The following is an 18831-nucleotide window of genomic DNA, read 5'->3' as shown; positions in this document are numbered from 1 at the left end:
TGGCCCAGGAGGGCAGTGGAGGATGGCCCAAGTACTTGGGCCCTGCACCCACGTAGGAGACCAGGAGAAAGCACCTGGCTCCTGGCTTCGGATCGGCGCAGCATGCCAGCCGTAGCAGCCATTTGGGGAGTTAACCAACGGAAGGAAGACCTTTCTCTCTGTCTCTTTCACTCACTAACTCTATCTGTCAAATAAATAAAACATAAAAAAAAAAAAGAATAGATAACAGCTAATAACATTCCAAAGCTGATAAAAATATATGAAATCACAGATTCAGGAAGTTCAGCAAGATGTGGAAAAATCTAAATCTACCCCTAGTCATGATAAACTTCTGAAAATCAAAGACAAAATGAAAAACCCTACCATAATTAGATTGAGAAATTACTTCTCACCAGAAACAATGGAAAGCAGAACACAATAAGATACTTCCTAACTGCTGAAAGAAAATAATCACCAATTTAAAATTCATTTTTCTTTCTTTTTTTTTTTTTTTTTTTGTGGAGCAGTTGGGACTTGAACTGGCACCCACACAGACTACACCACAAGGCCAGCCCCAGTGCTTTTGTTCTTTCTTTTTTTTTTTATTTATTTTTTATTTTTTTACAGGCAGAGTTGGGGGGGGGGGGAGGGAGAGAGAAAGGTCTTCCTTCCGTTGGTTCACTCCCCAAATAGCTGCTACGGCTGGCATGCTGCGCCGATCCGAAGCCAGGAGCCACCTGGCTTCTCCTGGTCTCCCATGTGGGTGCAGGGCCCAAGCACTTGGGTCATCCTCCACTGCACTCCCTGGCCACAGCAGAGAGCTGGCCTGGAAGAGGGGCAACCGGGACAGAATCCGGCGCCCCGACTGGGACTAGAACCTGGTGGGCCGGCGCCGCAGGTGGAGGATTAGCCTAGTGAGCCACATCACCAGCCACCAATTTAAAATTCTATCACCAGTGAACTTCTTCAAGAGTCAAGAAGAAAGATATTTTCTATCAATCAAAAGCCAACAGTATCGTCAATAGAAGATCTACATTTAAAGAAATACTAAAGATCATTCTGGAAATCTCAAATAAAAGGCAGAAAGTGGAAAAAAAATTAAGGAATGGGCATGTGGCATAAAAGTCGCCACTTCAGATGTTCACATCCTGATCTGGGAGCCTGCTGTGAGTCCCAGCAGAGCAGCTGTGGGAGACCAGGATGCAGTCCTGGATTCCTGGCTCCACCCTGGCCCAGCCCTGGCTGTTGCAGGCAGTCAGTGAATGAAACAGTGGGTGGAGGACCTCTCTGTATCTGTCTCTCTGCCTTTCAAAAGGAATGAAAAATAAAAATAAATTAAGAGTAATAATAACGGTACATTTGAATGGTTGTTTGGCACAGCAGTTAACTCACTGCTTGGGATGCCCGCGTCCCAGATCAGAATGCCTGGGTTTGAGTCTCGGCTCTGCTCCCGATTCCAGCTTCCAGTTAATATGTACCCCTGGGGGCAGCTGATTAATGTTTCAGGTAGTTGGGTCCTTGCTACCCACCCTAGACTGAGTGCCCAGCTCCTGACTTCAGCCTAGCCCAGCTCTGGCTGTTAGAGAGTTCTCCCCCAAAGGCCTCCATCTTCTGTATGTCTGTTTTTCTCTTTCAAATAAATACATATTAAAACAAAAAGGTGTATTAGTCAAGAAAAGATCAATGGTATTCAAATATTCCAGGGTTCTATCACTGGGTGTGAAGTAAAATACCAATTAATAGACTTTTTAAAATATTTATTTACTTATTTGAAAGGCAGAGAGAGAGAAAGAGAGAAAGAGAGAAAGAGAGAGAGAGAGAGAGAGAGAGAAAGAGAGAGATCTTCCATCCACTGATTTGCTCCCCCCAAACGGCAACAGCCAGAGCTGGGCCATTCAGAAGCCAGGAGCCTCTTCCAGGTCTCCCATGTGGATGCAAGGCCCAAGCTTTTGGGCCACTTTCTACTGCTTTCCCAGGCACATAGAAAGGAGCTGGATTGGAAGGGGCACAGCTGGGACTTGAACCAGTGTCCATATGGGATACCACTGCCACAGGTGGTGGCTTTATCCATTGTACTACAGTGCCAGCCCCAAAACTTTGATAATTCAATAATTCATATTGTAATCTCTAGGGTAACCAGCAAAATAATAAGATCGTGTAAATAATAAACAAATATGAAATATTTTTTAAAATAATCAACTCAAAAGACAAAGAAAAGGAACACAAAAGTGTAAAGAGAAAATACAAGGTCGGAGCTGGTTGGGGCCAGGGCTGTGCCATAGTGGGTTAAGCTGTTGCCTGCAGTGCCGGCATCCCATATGGGCGCCAGTTCAAGTCCCAGCTGCTCCACTTCCTATCCAGCTTTCTTCAATGGCCTGGGAAAGCAGTAGAAGATAGCCCAAGTCCTTGGGCCCCTGCACCTGCATGGGAGACCCAGAGGAAGCTCCTGGCTTTGGATCAGCACAGCTCTGGCCATTGCGGCCATCTGGGGAGTGAACCAGCGGATGGAAGACCTCTCTTTTTCTCTGCCTCTCTTTCTTTCTGTGTAACTCTGACCTTCAAATTAAAAAAAAAAAAAAAGGTAGGAGCTGGCATAGTGGTACAGCAGGTTAAGCAGAGATGCCAGCAACCCACATGAGTGCTGGTTTGCATTCCAGCTGCTCCACTTCTGATCCAGCTCCCTGCTAATGCACCTGGAAAAGCAGAAGATGGCCCAGGTCCTTCAGTCCCTGCAACCCACACGGGAGACCTGGATGAAGCTCCTGGCTTTGGCCTGACCCAGCCCCAGTGACTGCAGCCATCTGGGAAATGAAACAGAGGACAGATGATCTCTCTTGCTCTATAACTAACTCTGCCTTTCAAAAAAAAATTCTGGAAAATAAAATCAAAAGATGTTTATTTAAAAAAAAAAAAACAAGGTAACAGATTCAAGCCCAAATAAAACTAATAACCATTTTAAATATAATAGACCACAACTCAAATCAAAAGACTAAAACAGTAACATTAGATAAAACACAGTAAAAGGCAAGTAAGTACTTTTCCAAAAATACATCTTGGAAGATGAAGTATAATTGCCTTATAAAAGTGAAGTCAGTATCCTTAAAGAAAAGAAATACATCTGAAACATATTATAAAGATTGAAAGTTAAAGTAGGCAAAAAAGATACAAATGTAAGCACTAACCAAAAGAAAACTAGACTAGTTTATAGAAATGTCTGACAAAGGACACTTTAAGACAAAAACATTAATAGACCTGAGGGTACTCGAATAATTGGAGGAAACACAATTTAAAAGATGTTTATTTGGATGTAAAAAAGTTTTGAAATCTATGCATAGTTTTGACATAATATGCATTTTACATGAAATTTTGAAGACCCCCAAAAAGTGATCTTTTAATTCTATTTTCCACAAACTTTTTGAAGACGACTCCTTCACAATGATAAAAGTTGCCAACTCATGAGGAAGACTTAAGAATTCTAATTCCATGGGGTGGGGCTGTGGCACAATAGGTTAAGCCTCCACTTGTGGCAATGGCATCCAATATGGGCACCAGTTAGAGTCCCACCTGCTCCACTTCTGATCCAGCTCCCTGCTAATGTGCCTGGGAAAGCAGCTAAGGATGGCCCAAGTCCTTGGGCCCCTGAACCAATGTGGGAGACCCAGAAGAAGCTACTGGATTCTGGCTTCATATCGGCCCAGTTCTAGCCGTTGCAGCTATTTGGGGATTGAACTAGAGGATGGAAGACCTCTCTCTCTGCCCTCCGTCCCCACCCCCATAACTCTGTCTCCCATAAATAAATCTTTAGGGGAAAAAAAGAATTGTAATTCCATGTATATGTAATAATAAATCCTCAAAACACATAAAATAAAACTTTACAGAATTAAAAGGAGAAAAGGACACTCCTAGCCACAGCAGGAAATTTAACTCCTCTTTCTTAGTATTTGGTAAATCAAGCAGAAAAAGCAACAGTGTTACAGAAGATTTGAACACATGTAGCAAATATGATAAATGGAAATATATAAATTCTGTGTAAACGATTGTATAATATATATTATACATATTATTTTAAAGCACATATGGAAAAGGTATAAAATTTGACTAGTATACCAGGCTAGAAATTGCTATATACATTTTAATTAAAAAAATTTATTCAAGGCTGGTGCTGTAGTATAGTGGGTAAAGCTGCTGTCTACAGTACCAGCATCTCCTATGGGCATCAGTTCAAGTCTCGGCTCCTCCACTTCAGTCAAGCTCCCTGCTAATGTGCCTGAGAAAGCACTGGAAGATGGCCTAAGTGTTTGGGCCCCTGCACTCACGTGGGAGACCTGGAAGAAGCTCCTAGCTCTGGATTAACCCAGCTCCAACCTCTGCGGCCATTTGGGGAGTGAACCAGTGGATGGAAGACTGTTTCTCCCTCTCTCTGTGTGTAATTCTGCCTTTCAAATAACTAAATCAATCTTCAAAAATTTATTTCTTTTGTTTATTTGAAAAGCAGATCGAGACAGAAAGAGAACTCTCATCTGCTAGTTCACGCCTCAAATGCCTTCAACAGCCAGGGCTGCTCCAGGCCAAGCCAGGAGCTGGGAATTCAACCCAAGTCTCAGGTTGGTGGCAGGGATCCAAGTTCTTGAGGCATCATCTGCTGCCTCCCAGGCCATTAGCAGGAAGCTCGAATCCGGAGCAGAGTCAGGAGCACGTTCAGGTCCCATGCTCATCTTCTCCAGATCCTGACTCCAATTTCACGCTAATGCAGACACTGCAAAGTCGCACTGATGGCTGCAAAATAACTGGGAACCTGCTTCCCATGCGGCAGACCAGGGCTGAGCTCCCAGCTCCCGGCCTCGGCCTAGCCCAGCCCAGCCTTGGCTGTTGCAGGGATTTGGGGAGTAGATCAGTGGACAGAAGAGCAGTATCTATTAATCTATCTTTGTATTTCTCTTTCTCTCTCCCTCCCTCATTCTGCCTTCTAAATAGATAGATAAATCTTTAGAGACAGATGAAAAAAGAAAAAAATCCTGACCTTATTAAACAAACAAAAAAAAAACACCCTTTCAGGGCCAGCATTATGACCTAGCAAGTTAAACCTCTGCCTGTGATGCCAGCATCCCACATGGGTGCTAGTTCCAAACCCAGCTGTTCTACTTCCAATCCAGCTCCCTGCTAATACACCTGGGGAAGCACCAGAAGATGGCCCAAGTGCTTGAGCTCCGGAACCCATGTGGGAGACCTGCAAGAAGCTCTCTGGGCTCCTGGCTTCCGCCTGGCACAGCCCTGGCTGTTGCAGCTATTTGGGGAGAGAACCAGCAGATGGGAGATCTCTCTCTGTAACTCTGCCTTTCAAATATATATATATATATATATATTTTTTTTTTTTGACAGGCAGAGTGGACAGTTAAAGAGAGAGACAGAGAGAAAGGTCTTCCTTTGCCGTTGGTTCACCCTGCAATGGCCGCAGCGGCTGGCGTGCTGTGGCCGGTGCACTGCGCTGATCCAGATCCAGGAGCCAGGTGCTTCTCCTGGTCTCCCATGCGGGTGCAGGGCCCAAGCACTTGGGCCATCCTCCACTGCACTCCCGGGCCATAGCAGAGAGCTGGCCTGGAAGAGGGGCAACCGGGACAGAATCCGGCGCCCCGACCGGGACTAGAACCTGGTGTGCCGGTGCCGCAGGTGGAGGATTAGCCTATTGAGCCGCGGCGCCGGCCTCAAATAAATTTAAAAATGTTTCAGAAAAAAGAGATTCACCCCTCAGCTCATTTAAGGAAACACACAGCTTTTACACCTAAGCCTGACAGAGAAACAGAGGAGGTAGAAAAAAGGAAGGGAATCGGAGGAAGACAGACGACTATGAAAATGAAGATGAGCATTAAAAGCAAATTTCACTGTTGAACGCATATATGCATGGATTTCAAATTTTCTGCACCAAAATAAACTTTAACTCTACAAACTTTTTGAAGTTCCCCCATAGGTGCCATAACCTGAAATAAAATATTAGAAACCCAAATCCAGCAATATATAAACAATACATCACAACTAGTTTGAGTCTATTCTAGCAATGCAAAGTAACATCTAAAAACCAGTGTAACTCACCACATTAATAACAGAAAGAACAAAAAAATATGAAGGAAAACTCTTATAAAAATTCAGTAGTTTTTCACATTAAAAATTCTTAGCTTCCTTTCCTTTCCTGAACAATTTAGCCCTAAAGTCATTGGGCAGAGCACACCAAGGTAGGCAACCACGTCAGGGTAAGGCCTGTGGTGACCCAGTGAGGGGGTCTGTGCCCCAGAGGAATGAGAAGGGCATCCACACAGCTTTGCCCGGTCTGGCAGAGTCAGAGCAGGGTGAATACAGTGTCCATGCAGAAGGAGGGTGACCACACCTGTGGTCATAAAAGTCAGAGCCTCATCAAACTTTCAATGTAATTATTCAATCTGTTACTCTTTTCTTTCTTTTGCCTCTCTAATTACCTGAGATTTAGACAGTGCTATCCCCTTCCAGTGGGACATTTTGCCAAATATCTGTCTTCCCTTGTTTGATGACAGAAGTGAGAATTGTGGTGTAGACACAATCTCTGATAAAGCTTTCCTAGGCATTTTTTCTCTAAAACTTTGGCTAACTTTCTCAAAACACTCTCCTATTTAAGCAGCTGTCATCATTCTTTGGCCCTCCAGAAAGTCAACAGGCAAAATGCCGTCAGCATCCTAAAAACCTGCTGTGTGACCTTTGCTCTTGACCAGTCTGCTTTCATTTGGACCAATTCTATCTTTTTTAAAAAGATTTTTAAATTTATTTGAAAGGCAGTGTTACAGAGAGAGGGGGGAAGGAAAGGGAGAAGGGGAAGCGAGGGGAGCGAAAGGGAAGGGGGTGAGGAAGATCCATCAGTCTTCCATCTACTGGTTCACTCCTCAAATGGCTGCAACAGCTGTGTCTGGGCAAGGCCGACACCAGGAATTCCATCCAGGTCTCCCACATGAGTGGCAGGGGCCCAAGCACTTGAGCCATCTTACAGTACCTTCCCAGGCACATTAGCAGAAAGCTGGATTGGGAGTGGAGGGCCGAGACGAATGGTCGCTCATATGGGAAGCCAGCGTTGTAGGCAGCATCTTAACCTGCCGTGCCACAACACTGGTCCCTAATTCTACCTCTTGAGAGACATTATTTTGATTGTGCTTTGTTTTCAGGATTCCACTGGTAAACCTCCTGTTAAAATTCTTCAAAGAATTCAGAACCTTGATCCACTGATGGCTCAGCTCCTTTCTGCAGCTGATCTGGGCACCAAAGTTTTGGCACCTATCAAGTGGAAAGTTCACTAAAAATTGTGTAAGTTGAACCAATTGTGATGTCAATGGTGTAGGCTATTTTTCTGCTACTAATCATCAGTACTCTTCAATTATAGCACAAACAAGATTAACTTTTTTCCTTGAAAATTCATGCAAATTGTCTTCTACTACTTTATCTTTAATATTCTCATCCCTTCTTCAGGATTTCTTAAGATTTTTTGTAAGGAAGAATGACAGAGAGAGGGGGAGAGAAACAGAGAGAGAAAGAGATCTCCTACTCACTGGCTAACTCCCTGGATGGCCTCAATGGACAGGACTGGGCCAGTCCCAAACCAGGAGCCTGGAACTCCATCAGGGTCTTCCATGTGTTGGCAAGGGCCCAAGTACTTGGGCCATCTTCTGCTGCTTTTCCAGATGCATGAACAGGGAGCTAGATCAGAAGAGGAGCAATCAGAACTTGAACCAGTGCTCATATGAGATGTTGGCACACCCAGCTGTGCCACAACACTGGCCCCTATACTCCTGATTTCTTTGGTGCACAGTCTCCGTGAACTTTGTGAAAAGCATCTTGACTTCATCATTTTTCCATCCAGGCTTTACCATCAATTTGAGGTTTGTTCTTCAGTTTTAGTAGAGTCCATTTCTTGACAGGGGTTCTTTCCAGACTGATGTTCTACCTTACTTAAAGCTTCAAACTAGATCCTGTTCAGACATGGCATAACAAGTTTAGTGTGTTTTGGTACAAAAAAACTTTGAGGGGCTGGCGTTGTGGCACAGCCCATAAAGCCGGCACCTGCAGCGTCAGCATCCCATATTGGCACCAATTCTAGTCCCAGCTGCTTCTCTTCCAATCCAGCTCTCTGATATGGCTGGGAAAGCAGGGGAAGATGGCCCAAGTGCTTGGGCCCCTGCATCCACGTGGGAGACCCAGAAGAAGCTCCTGGCTCTGGATCACCCCACCTTCAGCTGTTGTGGCCAATTAGGGAGTGAACCAGAGGATTGAAGTCCTGTCTCATTTCTCCCTCTCTCTGTATCTCTGCCTCTCAAATAAATAAAATCTTTAAAAAATTTTCGAGGGGCCACATGCAGTGTCGGCATCCCATATTGGCACCAATTCTAGTCCCAGCTGCTCCTCTTCCAATCCAGCTCTCTGCTTTGGCCCGGAAAAGCAGCACCAGATGGCCCAGGTCCTTGGGCCCCTGCACCAACATGGGAAGCCCTGAGGAAGCTCCTGGCTTCAGATTGGCACAGCTCTGGCCATTGTGGCCAGTTGGGGAGTGAACCAGCGGATGGAGGATATCTCTCTCTCTCTCTCTCTCTCTCTGCCTCTCTTCTCTGTGTAACTCAAATAAATCTTTAAAAAAATTTTTTTGAAGTATATGTACAGTTTTCTTAAAAAAACGCATTTTCCATGAACATTCTGAAAACCTCTCTTATTTCCCAGGATATCCTGAATAGCACAAGAGTACTTCAAAAAGCTTGTGGGAAATGCACAAAATGAAAAAGCTATACATGGATTTCAAAGATGTTTTGCACTAAAATAAATTTTTTTAATTTAATTTTTCTACCCATGTTTTTGAATACTATCAAATAGGTATCTGATAGGTACTCAATAAATTCCTATAGAATGTTTCAAAGCAGAGATCACTTTCTGTTTTGGAGTTATAGTCACAGAATACATGAGTCCAAAGAAAGGTAAGGTAAATAGACAAGACAGATGTATAAACATAGACAATATTTTAGGAAATGAAGTTTGATAAAATGTCATCAGACAGCAATAACAGGGATAGTACAGTTCCTTGTGACTATTTAGGTTCTTGGCTACACTATTTGGTCATAGCTCCTTCAGTAAGAAATAGAAGCAATGCCTACCATATTTGTAATGCTTTGACAAAGTCCAAAGCACCTAAGATACTTTATGCTGGCTTAGAGTTTATATTCTACACAACATTCTTCCTCCTTACTTCTTAAAGATATTCCAAAGAGTCCTAAGCCTTCCATCATGAGCCCTGCAATTTTAATCCTGATCCAGTTGCCAACTTTGGATATACGACCCAAGTTGTATGACTGTGAGTTCTTATTTTCTCTGGGTTACAGGTACTATACTGATAAAGAATCTACAACCCTAACGTTTATCAGATGCTCAATGTACAGGATTCTGTCCCATTCCTCTCTTCCAGTTGCAGGCAAAGTTCCAAGTTCCAACTCTAAGCCAACTAACCATGTGACAATGGGAATGTCCCTTAACTTTTCCAAGACCTCATCTCATCTTCTACACAATGAGGACATTTGGACTATGTCTGAAATCACTTCTGGTGAAAAGACAATTTAAGATAAGAGGCTGGACATTACTGAATAATCTTGTGGTCTGCCTTGAAAGTATGCACTCTACATAGCAAAGTACATCCATAGAATTTTACTGAGGAAACTCAAAGTGGCTCTAAATGTAGCAAATGGTATTTCTGTCCTTACAGGCCGATATTTACAAATGAATATTTTGAGAAAAACACAGGTAGCAGAATCAGCAGCTGGTACAAATATCGGGTCATCCCTTTGCCATGGCCCAATCAGAAGAGATGTCCCTTTCCTTGTCAGGATTTAAGTTAGGATACTGCTGTGAGAACAAAACAATATTTATATTATGTCATATAACCAGTCTGAAACGATAAGAACTTCCTTCACAAAGGAACCCACCTTTCCCTGATTAGTAGCAGGACCCAGCCTAATGAAATAAGATGGATGCTACTAAAAACTGTCAATGCTTCATGAGGAAGCAAATCTGACTTTGTACCACATCTGACATCTCCCTGTCTCTCTCACCCTCCCCTCTATCAGCATCAATGGAAGAGAAAGTACCCTGGAAAAGAGATTGATTTATCTGGGAACCAATCAAGGGCCCTGCCAGGCTTGGCACCTACCGACCCCACCTTATTCCAGGCCACTTGTCCTTCACTCACTAAGCAGGCAGGCATCAAGGCTTCCTCTCAAGGTTCTTGCTCTCGCCACTTCTCTACGTGAAATACCCCTCTCCTCACATGACTGGTTCCTGCGGTGCCTTCAGGTCTCGGTTTACATGTTATCTCCTCAGAGGGGCTTCTCCCAACCAGCCCTTGCGGTTCAGTCACCTACACCTCCCAACAGCCTTTCCAGCACTTTTTATCAGCCTGTATCACAACTTGTAATTAAATGTCTTCTTTTCTGACTCGTTTCCACTACATTCCAAGCTGGCCTATGAAGGCAGCCTTATGTCTTCTCTTGTTATTAGCACATGTTCAGTGTCTAGTACTACAGCTTCCATACGGTAAGTATTCGTTGCCCATATGTTGGGTGAACTGGTGAACACTGAGGGCTCCCTAGGCTTGACTTTGGTCTCAGATTTCTAGGACCACCAGAGCTCACCTTGTACGTATGGCCCCATCTCCGGGTGCTCTCGGATCCGCAGGGTATACGACTTTCTTTGATCAGACTGTTTCAACAGATCCCGTACCCGTTCATTATAGATTTCCAGAAAACTAGAGACAAGTATAGAAAGGGCAATATAATCAGATTTTGAGGAAAGTAGAAAAAACACTAAGCCAAGAACCCGAAGGTCCTAATCCCTGTTCCAGTTCTACCTCTGACACTCTAAGACTTGGATCTCTGGCTTCAGAGGACCACTCGAGCCTCTTTCTGCACGTGTACAATAGAATTTTGAGCACTGGCTGCCATTACTTCTCAGTTTCAGGTTTAAAATGTTGGTGCTGATTCAAGTTTAGCCATTAAGGGGCAATCTCAGCATGCATTTTAGCACATGCTGTTATCAGACTTTACCTGCATCAGGCCTCCGTATCATAGTCTACAAAGCTTGTCTCTGGAGTGACTTCCAAATGTGATCCTTAAGCTGCTCTATTGTTCTGTGAAGGCACTCAAGGGCCACTGCTGAGCACTGAGGGAAGCTAAGTGCAAAGGGTTACAGCTGATAACTCAGCTTCAAGTAGACCAAATCTAATGTGATCCGTTTCATACACCGGGATCCTGTATAAGGCGTACAGTATCTAGTAGATACCTACTGTCATATCAGTCCTTATAAAGAGAAACAGGTGTAATTATTAAAACCTGGAATGAGGGCTGACGTGGTGGCACAGTAGGTAAAGCTGCCACCTGAAATGCTGGCATCCAATGGGGGTTGCTGGTTCAAGTCCCAGTTGTTCCGCTTCTGATCTAGCTCCCTGGGAAAGCAGCAGAAGATGGTTCAAGCCTTTGGGCCCCTGTATCTATGTGAGAAACCCAGAAGAAGCTGCTGGCTTCAGATCAGCCCAGCTCTGGCCATTGCAGTCATTTGGGGAGTGAACCACAGATGGAAGATCGATACCTCTCTCTCTTTTTCTCTCTCTCTCCCTTTCTCTATCACTCTGCCCTCCTACCTACCCCCTTTTTTTTAAGATTTATTTTATTTATTTGAAAGGCAGAGTTACCTAGAAAGATGGGGGGTAGGGGCATGCTGGACAGAGAATGCTTCTATCTGCTGGTTCACTCCCCAAATGGCTGCAAAAGCCAGGACTGGGCCAGGCCAAAGCCAGCAGCTTTATCTTGGTCTCCCATGTGGGTGCAAGGCCCAAGGAGTAGGGCCCTCTTCTGTTGTTTTTCCAGGCACATTAGCAGGGAGCTGACTCAGAAGCTGATCAGCCAGGACTTGAACTAGTGCCAGCACTGCAGGCAGAGGTTTGACCCGCTACACCATAACAACAGCTCCTTATCACTCTGCCTTTCTAAACAAACATGAAATAAAGGCAAACTGGTAACCCTCCACCAACAATTTCACTCAAGATTGGTTAAAACTATCTTGGAACAAGCACTGCTAGTCTGAAAAATAGTTTGAGAACTACTTCCCTGTAGCACCACCCAGGGCTCAAAGAAAAATCCCCAAAGCTAGTGTGAAATGGAATAGAAGTGAAGGAAAAATAAGGTAGGCAGATAGGGTGAGCTGGATCACAAAAGAAGAGACCTGTTTATTAAGCCAAGGGTAGGGAATTAAATTTCCTATATGTTTCTCATTTCCCTGAATTCAAGATATTTCCCTTTATCTTTCTCCACCCCTCTTGTGATTCGAGAAGCAGAGAAGACAGCGGAACATGCTAGAATTAGGAGTGGCAACAAAATTCTTGAGGTACTACAGCTTGATAGTTCTTACCTGACTTTTATCCTACAAGAAGAAGGCAATGAGGCATAGTCTTCCTCCCTGATGAAAAGACCCTACACAAACCAGAGAGATGGGATTTTACTGAAGGGAGGGTACAAAGGAGACCTACTTGGAGGGGAAGAACAGAGACAAAATAGAGTCTGTACCTCACATATCCGTGGTGTCAGCCCAAGGGAGGCCTGGAGAACAAAAAAAGCAGGAAATGTTATTGCTTATGCAGGATGATGATGTCTCTCACTAAACACCCAGGAACCAAAGAGCCATGCTCTCAGTGGGCTCCTGGTGCTACCCCCTTCACATCAGGCATTTCCTCTGGGGGTATAAAAAATTCTGTGTGCCAGTGCCCTTAAGAAACACTCATGGGAGAGGCAGGTCATCACCACCAGAAGGAATAGAGGAAAGGATCAACTGGAAACCCTCAAGCTCATGTTCAGTTGCATAGCTGCTTTCATGCAATGAAGGTTACATCCTTCTTGGATAAACCAATTTTACTAATGTGGTCCCTTTTAGACCTCCTACCTCCTAACTCTACACATGGGGGAACTAGAATACACGGGTGTTCAAAATACGTTTAGATAAAACTGGCTTCTTTCTCCATCATGTACCCACTGTTAATGTGCATTCAAGTAAAGGCTCTACCTGTTTGAGTAGGAAATTTCTTTTACTAATTTTAAATATGTGACATCACATTGAACAGAGAAAAAGTAGACAAGGAGTTGGGCCCAAGGCAGCAGATAATCTTCCAGGAGTAATAGTGTCCTACACAATGTCCATGTGTGGTGTTAGTAGATGGGTCATCTACTCCACCAATTCACCTCACCATGATACTTCTAAACCTACAACAAAGTATACATAAGGAACTCTGCCTTCCTAATTTTCTGTGATAAAGGAAGGCTTGCATTAAATCATAAATTTCTTAAAGATGTATTTATTTATTTGAAAGGTAGAGTTACAGAAAGAGTGGGAGAGGCAGAGATCTTCCATCCACTGGTTCACTTCCCCAGTGGTCACAATGTCTGGAGCTGGTTGATCCGAAGCCAGAAGCCTTTTCCAGATCTCCCTCGAGGGTGCAGGGGCCCAAGTACTTGGGCCATCTTCCACTGCTTTCCAAGGCCATTAACAGGAAGCTGGATCAGAAGTGGAGCAGCCAGGACTGGAATGGGCACCCATATGGGATGCCAGTGCTGCAGGTGGCAGCTTTGCACAGTACTCCACAGTGCCAGGCCCCTAATATTTTTACAGCTCATAGCCTAGTAACTGCTTCTCCTGCTTTCTTTTAATATATGGATCTAACCTGTGAGCTTCCAACTTCAGCTGAAATAGGCAGGCATACAGGCTAAAATTGATTAGATTTGTGAAACTGGAAGAACACGCCTTTGCCACACCCCTATGTGACTTCACGCCCTGATACCTTCACCACGCCCCTGTGTGACCTCATCCCCCTACCTGGCTACACCTGGGTGCCAACCACACCCCTTTGGTAGTGGGTTAAAAGCCTAGGACATGATGTATCCAGGCCTCCTCCTCTTCCCTGGCCTCTTGCCAGGAGGAGGCTTCCTGTAGCCCTGCGCCTCCAGGGCACATGGCCTTCGGGCATGTGCTCTAGGCTTCCTGGCCTAGATGCTCATCCATGTGGCTGGTTCCTGGTGCTCGATATGAACCAAAATTTACCTCTTTCTCTTAATAAAGCTCTCACTCTCCTATGCATCTTTCTCACTAAATAAAGCTTTAAATGTACCATGCTGCCTCGATTGTCTGTGCAGGTATTTAGAATTCTTCTCCAAATATTCGGCAAGAACCCTCTTGGGCTTTCTAATATCGGGGACTTATTAGTAAGCATATGGTGAAATCGTATGGCACCCCAAATTCCGATAGCACATGTGGCATCCCAGATAGCAATTCTGGGGAACTCTAAGGGGCCACATTTTTGTATAAATTTTAGGGGGTCATGTCTGATTTCACGACCACAACAACAACTCCACATAGTCCAGGCCAGCATTTAAAGCTCAAGCTAAATCTTGTCCCTAATCAAGGTGTTAAAAATTTTCAAACAATGGGGGCGGCATTGTAGTATATAGGTAAAGCCACCACCTGCAATGCTGCAATCTCACATGGGTGCCAGTTCATATCCTGGCTGCTCCACTTCTGATTCAGCTGCCTGCTAATGGCCTAGGAAAAGCAGAAGATAGCCTAAATGTTTAGGCCCCACCATTCACGTAGGATACCTGGACGAAGCTCCTGGATCTTGCAGCCACTTCAGGAGTGAATCAACAGATGGAAGATCTCTCTCTCTCTAACTCTTTCAAATACAAAAATACATCTTAAAAAAAATTTCAAGTGATGACCCTGGAAATACTATGAGACATTCAGTAACACTGACAAAGACTGCTTCATCAGAGAGGTAAACCCTCAGGCCCTTCAGGTTTTAATAAAAAAGTACTCATTATTCAAAGTGTACATTTCAGTGAAGTGCTGAAAACTCATTCTTAATACAGAAGAGGGCTCACTACATCTTGATGAAGCAGACTCACTCTGTGGAAATCACATTCCACCCCACGGGGGTGAGGACAGCACAAGATCTAGGCTTGCTGAGGCATTAGAAAGAGGGCTCGTTACAATACCATACTCACTGGGGTCCCCAGCATGGTGTATGTCTTCCCAGAGCCTGTTTGGCCATAGGCAAAAAGGCATATGTTGTAGCCTTTGGTAGCTCCACTGAGTACTTCAGCCCCCAGGTCCCGGAACACCTGGAACAACAGGAGCAGAGCACGTGTCACTGTGGTCCTGCTTTTGCTGGCAGATTTAGAATTATTACTTTTGAGTTTTTATTACTTTTTTACAGCCTTTTTAACTTAATAGCTTAATTTTTTGAGATAATGTGCTTAAATTGACATTGTAGTCAAAAGCTTAATGGCTTTACTTGATAAAAAGTTCAACAGTTAAAAAGACCATAGTCTAGCAGGAAAATAAGGGCTATTAGAATTACTACTTTAATTTTTAAAAATCGTAAGATTTTAAAACATATGTGATTACAAATTCCCCACCATTTTACAATAGTCAATTCAGCTTCAGAGAAAGATAGCTTCAGAAAATCCAGTAAGTCAAACATTCAAGTATTTTTAAAAGTGCCTACTCTATGCTGGGCATAATACAAGATACTAAAGATACAAAAACTATATGGTCCCTAGTGTGAAGGCCAAGAGATCTAGGAGAAGGGCAAAGACACGCAAGTGAAATAACTTCCCTTTCCAAAAGCAATGTTTAATATGGTTAATCAGATAAAGCTACAGTGAAACACTGCCAGTATCATACAAACTTGGGATTTTGAGATACCACTCTGGGCCTGGAAACAAAGGGTTTTCCCTGTGAGTCTATTTTCTACATGCTCCCTCCTCAGAATGAACCTAACAGCTAACTGGTTCTGTCAGCCATTTACCTCCGTGATGAACCAGAAACAGCCAAAGGTCCTCCTGTGAAAACTGCTGCATTTTGTGTACTGCCTGGAAGTCCCACTGAATTCTATGGGGCAGATCCTGGTCTCAGGAAAACCCAGCCAGGCTTTCCCACTCAACAAGTCCTCAGCAGAATGCCATATCTGCATGCCGCGGCTGGGTGGTAGACGTTTACCCTTTGTATTGCCGATGCCCAGCATCCAGATTATCTTCCAGTTTGAAGGGAACTTCTGATTATGTCAGGCTCGCTGGGACAGAGGCCAATCAGGCCAGACACTCCTCTCTACTCCTGGCAGCTACCACACCAGCACATGCAATGAAGCACATTAACCACACAGATACTTCCACTTCATTTCTTCCTTCCTTCTTCTTCTTTTTTTTTTTTTTTTTTTGACAGGCAGAGTGGACAGCGAGAGAGAGACAGAGTGAAAGGTCTTCCTGGCCGGGACCGTGGCTCAACAGGCTAATCCTCCGCCTTGCATGCCGGCACACCGGGTTCTAATACCAGTCGGGGCACCGGATTCTGTCCCGGTTGCCCCTCTTCCAGGCCAGCTCTCTGCTGTGGTCAGGGAGTGCAGTGGAGGATGGCCCAAGTGCTTGGGCCCTGCACCCCATGGGAGACCAGGAGAAGTACCTGGCTCCTGCCATCGAATCAGCACGGTGCGCTAGCCGCAGCAAAGGAAGACCTTTCTCTCTGTCTCTCTCTTTCACTGTCCCTCTGCCTGTCTAAAAAATAAAAATAAATAAATAAAATTTAAAAATAATAAAAAAAGAAATATAAGAAAGGTCTTCCTTTTCCGTTGGTTCACCTCCCAGTGGCTGCTGCTGAAGCCAGGAGCCAGGTGCTTCTCCTCGTCTCCCATGGGGTGCAGGGCCCAAGGACTTGGGCCATCCTCCACTGCACTCCCGGGCCACAGCAGAGAGCTGGCCTGGAAGAGGGGCAACTGGGACAGAATCCGGCCCCCTGACTGGGACTAGAACCCGGTGTGCTGGCACCGCAGGCAGAGGATTAGCCTATTGAGCCGCGGAGCCAGCCTCCACTTCATTTCTAAAAGAGACACAAAGTAATCATTGATATATTCTTTATGGTGGCACCCAGAGTCACATTACAGTGGTAGAAATGCCAGATGTGGTGCTCAAATTAGACTATTTTGTGACATGGCTTTGTCTGGGGTCTCTGCTACCCAGGGTCCCTTGCTTTCCTACTCATTTTTCAACTTTCCCTTCAATTCTGTGAATTACCTGATGTGGCTCCACTTTGTAGTAGGGTTCTCACACTTCAAAGCTGTATGACGGCCAGCGCCGCAGCTCACTAGGCTAATCCTCCACCTGCGGCGCCGGCACACCGGGTTCTAGTCCCGGTCGGGGCACCGGATTCTGTCCCGGTTGCCCCTCTTCCAGGCCAGTTCTATGCTGTGGCCAGGGAGTGCAGTGGAGGATGGCCCAAGTCCTTGGGCCCTGCACCCCATGGGAGACGAGGAGAAGTACCTGGCTCCTGCCATCGGATCAGCGCGGTGCGCCGGCCACAGTGCGCCGGCCGCGGCAGCCATTGGAGGGTGAACCAACGGCAAAGGGAAGACCTTTCTCTCTCTCACTGTCCACTCTGCCTGCCAAAAAAAAAAAAAAAGCTGTATGAACCTTTCTTCTGTCAAGGCCATTTGGACACTTGTAACATCATTTGCAGACTGTAAATCATCCACTTAAAAACTGGTCTGGGCCAGCACTGTGGCGCAATGTTAAACCACTGTCTGGGGGCCGGCGCTGTGGTGCAGTGGTTTAAAGCTCTGGCCTGCAGTGCCGGTATCCCATATGGGCACCAGTTCAAGTCCCAGCTGCTCCACTTCTGATCCAGCTCTCTGCTGTGGCCTGGGAAAGCAGTGGAAGATGGCTCGAGTCCTTGGACCCCTGCACCCGTGTGGGAGACCTGGAAGAAGCTCCTGGCTCCTGGCTTCAGATCGGCTCAACTCCGGCCATTGCAGCCATTTGGGGAGTGAACCAGCAGATGGAAGACATTTGTGTGTGTGTGTGTCTGTGTCTACCTCCTCTGTAGCTCTGTCAAATATCAAATAAATAAAATAAAATTTAAAACAATAAAAAAAAAAACACTGTCTGTAGTGCCAGCATCCCAGAGAGGCACCAGTTTGAGTCCTGGTTGATCCACTTCCAATCCAGCTCCCTGCTATTGCCTGGGAAAGAAGCCCTTTCCAGCCATTGAGGTCATTTGGGGAGTGAGCCAGCAGATAGAATATCTCTTTCTCTGTCTCTCCTCTTTCTCTTGGTAACACTTTCAAATAAATAAATCTTTAAAAAATAATTAGCTTGCAATAGATTTTTTGAATTTCAAGTCCTGCCTGTATTTGCCTTGGCAGGGACAGACAAAAAATGATTCTGTGGGCCTTGTATGGCCTGTGAACCAGATGTTTCCCAGTCCTGCTATATAATATTGGGCAAGTTACTCAACTCTTGGGAGACTCAGTTTCTGTAGCCATAAAATGAATATTTTGTATCTATACTACAGGTTTGTTGTGACTTCTGAGATAATACACGTACCTGGGGATAAAAAGAGCTGCTACCTCAAGACTGTATTACCTGCTCTATGTTTTAGCAGTTGCAATAGTGCTTCTTGGATAGTGAATTATCTGTTTTTTAATGCATCCAGTATTCATTCAGGTACAGGGCCAAAAGAACACAGTGGGCAGTGAAAGACTTGGACATTGTACAAGTCCCACTCCCTCCACAATCTCCCCTGTAATTCTCTCCATTTGTTAACTCTTTATTAGAAAAGCTGAAAATTGGGCAAGATTGTTTTTTATTCCCTGAAATCTGTCAGGGTGAAATCTCCAGAGATTGAAGAATGGGTAGTATGTGAGTATTTCTCTTCGTTAGACCATTTAGGTTGGCTGTCATCCATTTACTAGGTGGAGTATCTTTAATAAAACTC

At 44.7% G+C, this 18831-nt stretch overlaps 1 protein-coding gene across 19 annotated transcripts in view; it reads right to left on the bottom strand.

Annotated features, from left to right (window-relative positions):
* The window catches only part of STARD9 (StAR related lipid transfer domain containing 9), a 135884-nt gene that overhangs the window by 63667 nt on the left and 53386 nt on the right, over window positions 1-18831 (bottom strand). For 16 of the 19 annotated variants that reach the window (XM_051822022.3, XM_051822025.3, XM_089310158.1 and 13 more), the window contains 4 exons: window positions 15069-15185; window positions 12585-12617; window positions 12430-12491; window positions 10659-10771 (listed from right to left, as the gene is read on the bottom strand). In XM_051822022.3, coding sequence (XP_051677982.2) covers window positions 10659-10771; window positions 12430-12491; window positions 12585-12617; window positions 15069-15185 — 325 coding nt within the window. Of the gene's footprint in view, window positions 1-10658; window positions 10772-12429; window positions 12492-12584; window positions 12618-15068; window positions 15186-15874; window positions 16413-18831 lie in introns of those variants that run through there. The other 3 variants (XM_070054065.2, XM_089310157.1, XM_089310165.1) reach the window with 3 other exon arrangements.

The sequence above is a fragment of the Oryctolagus cuniculus genome, chromosome 12, assembly GCF_051225735.1.
Source record: "Oryctolagus cuniculus isolate XC-2025 breed Fujian yellow rabbit chromosome 12, ASM5122573v1, whole genome shotgun sequence".
Lineage (NCBI taxonomy): Eukaryota > Metazoa > Chordata > Mammalia > Lagomorpha > Leporidae > Oryctolagus > Oryctolagus cuniculus.
The sequence above is the reverse complement of the archived record's forward strand: the minus strand, read 5'-3'. Positions and strand labels throughout refer to the sequence as shown.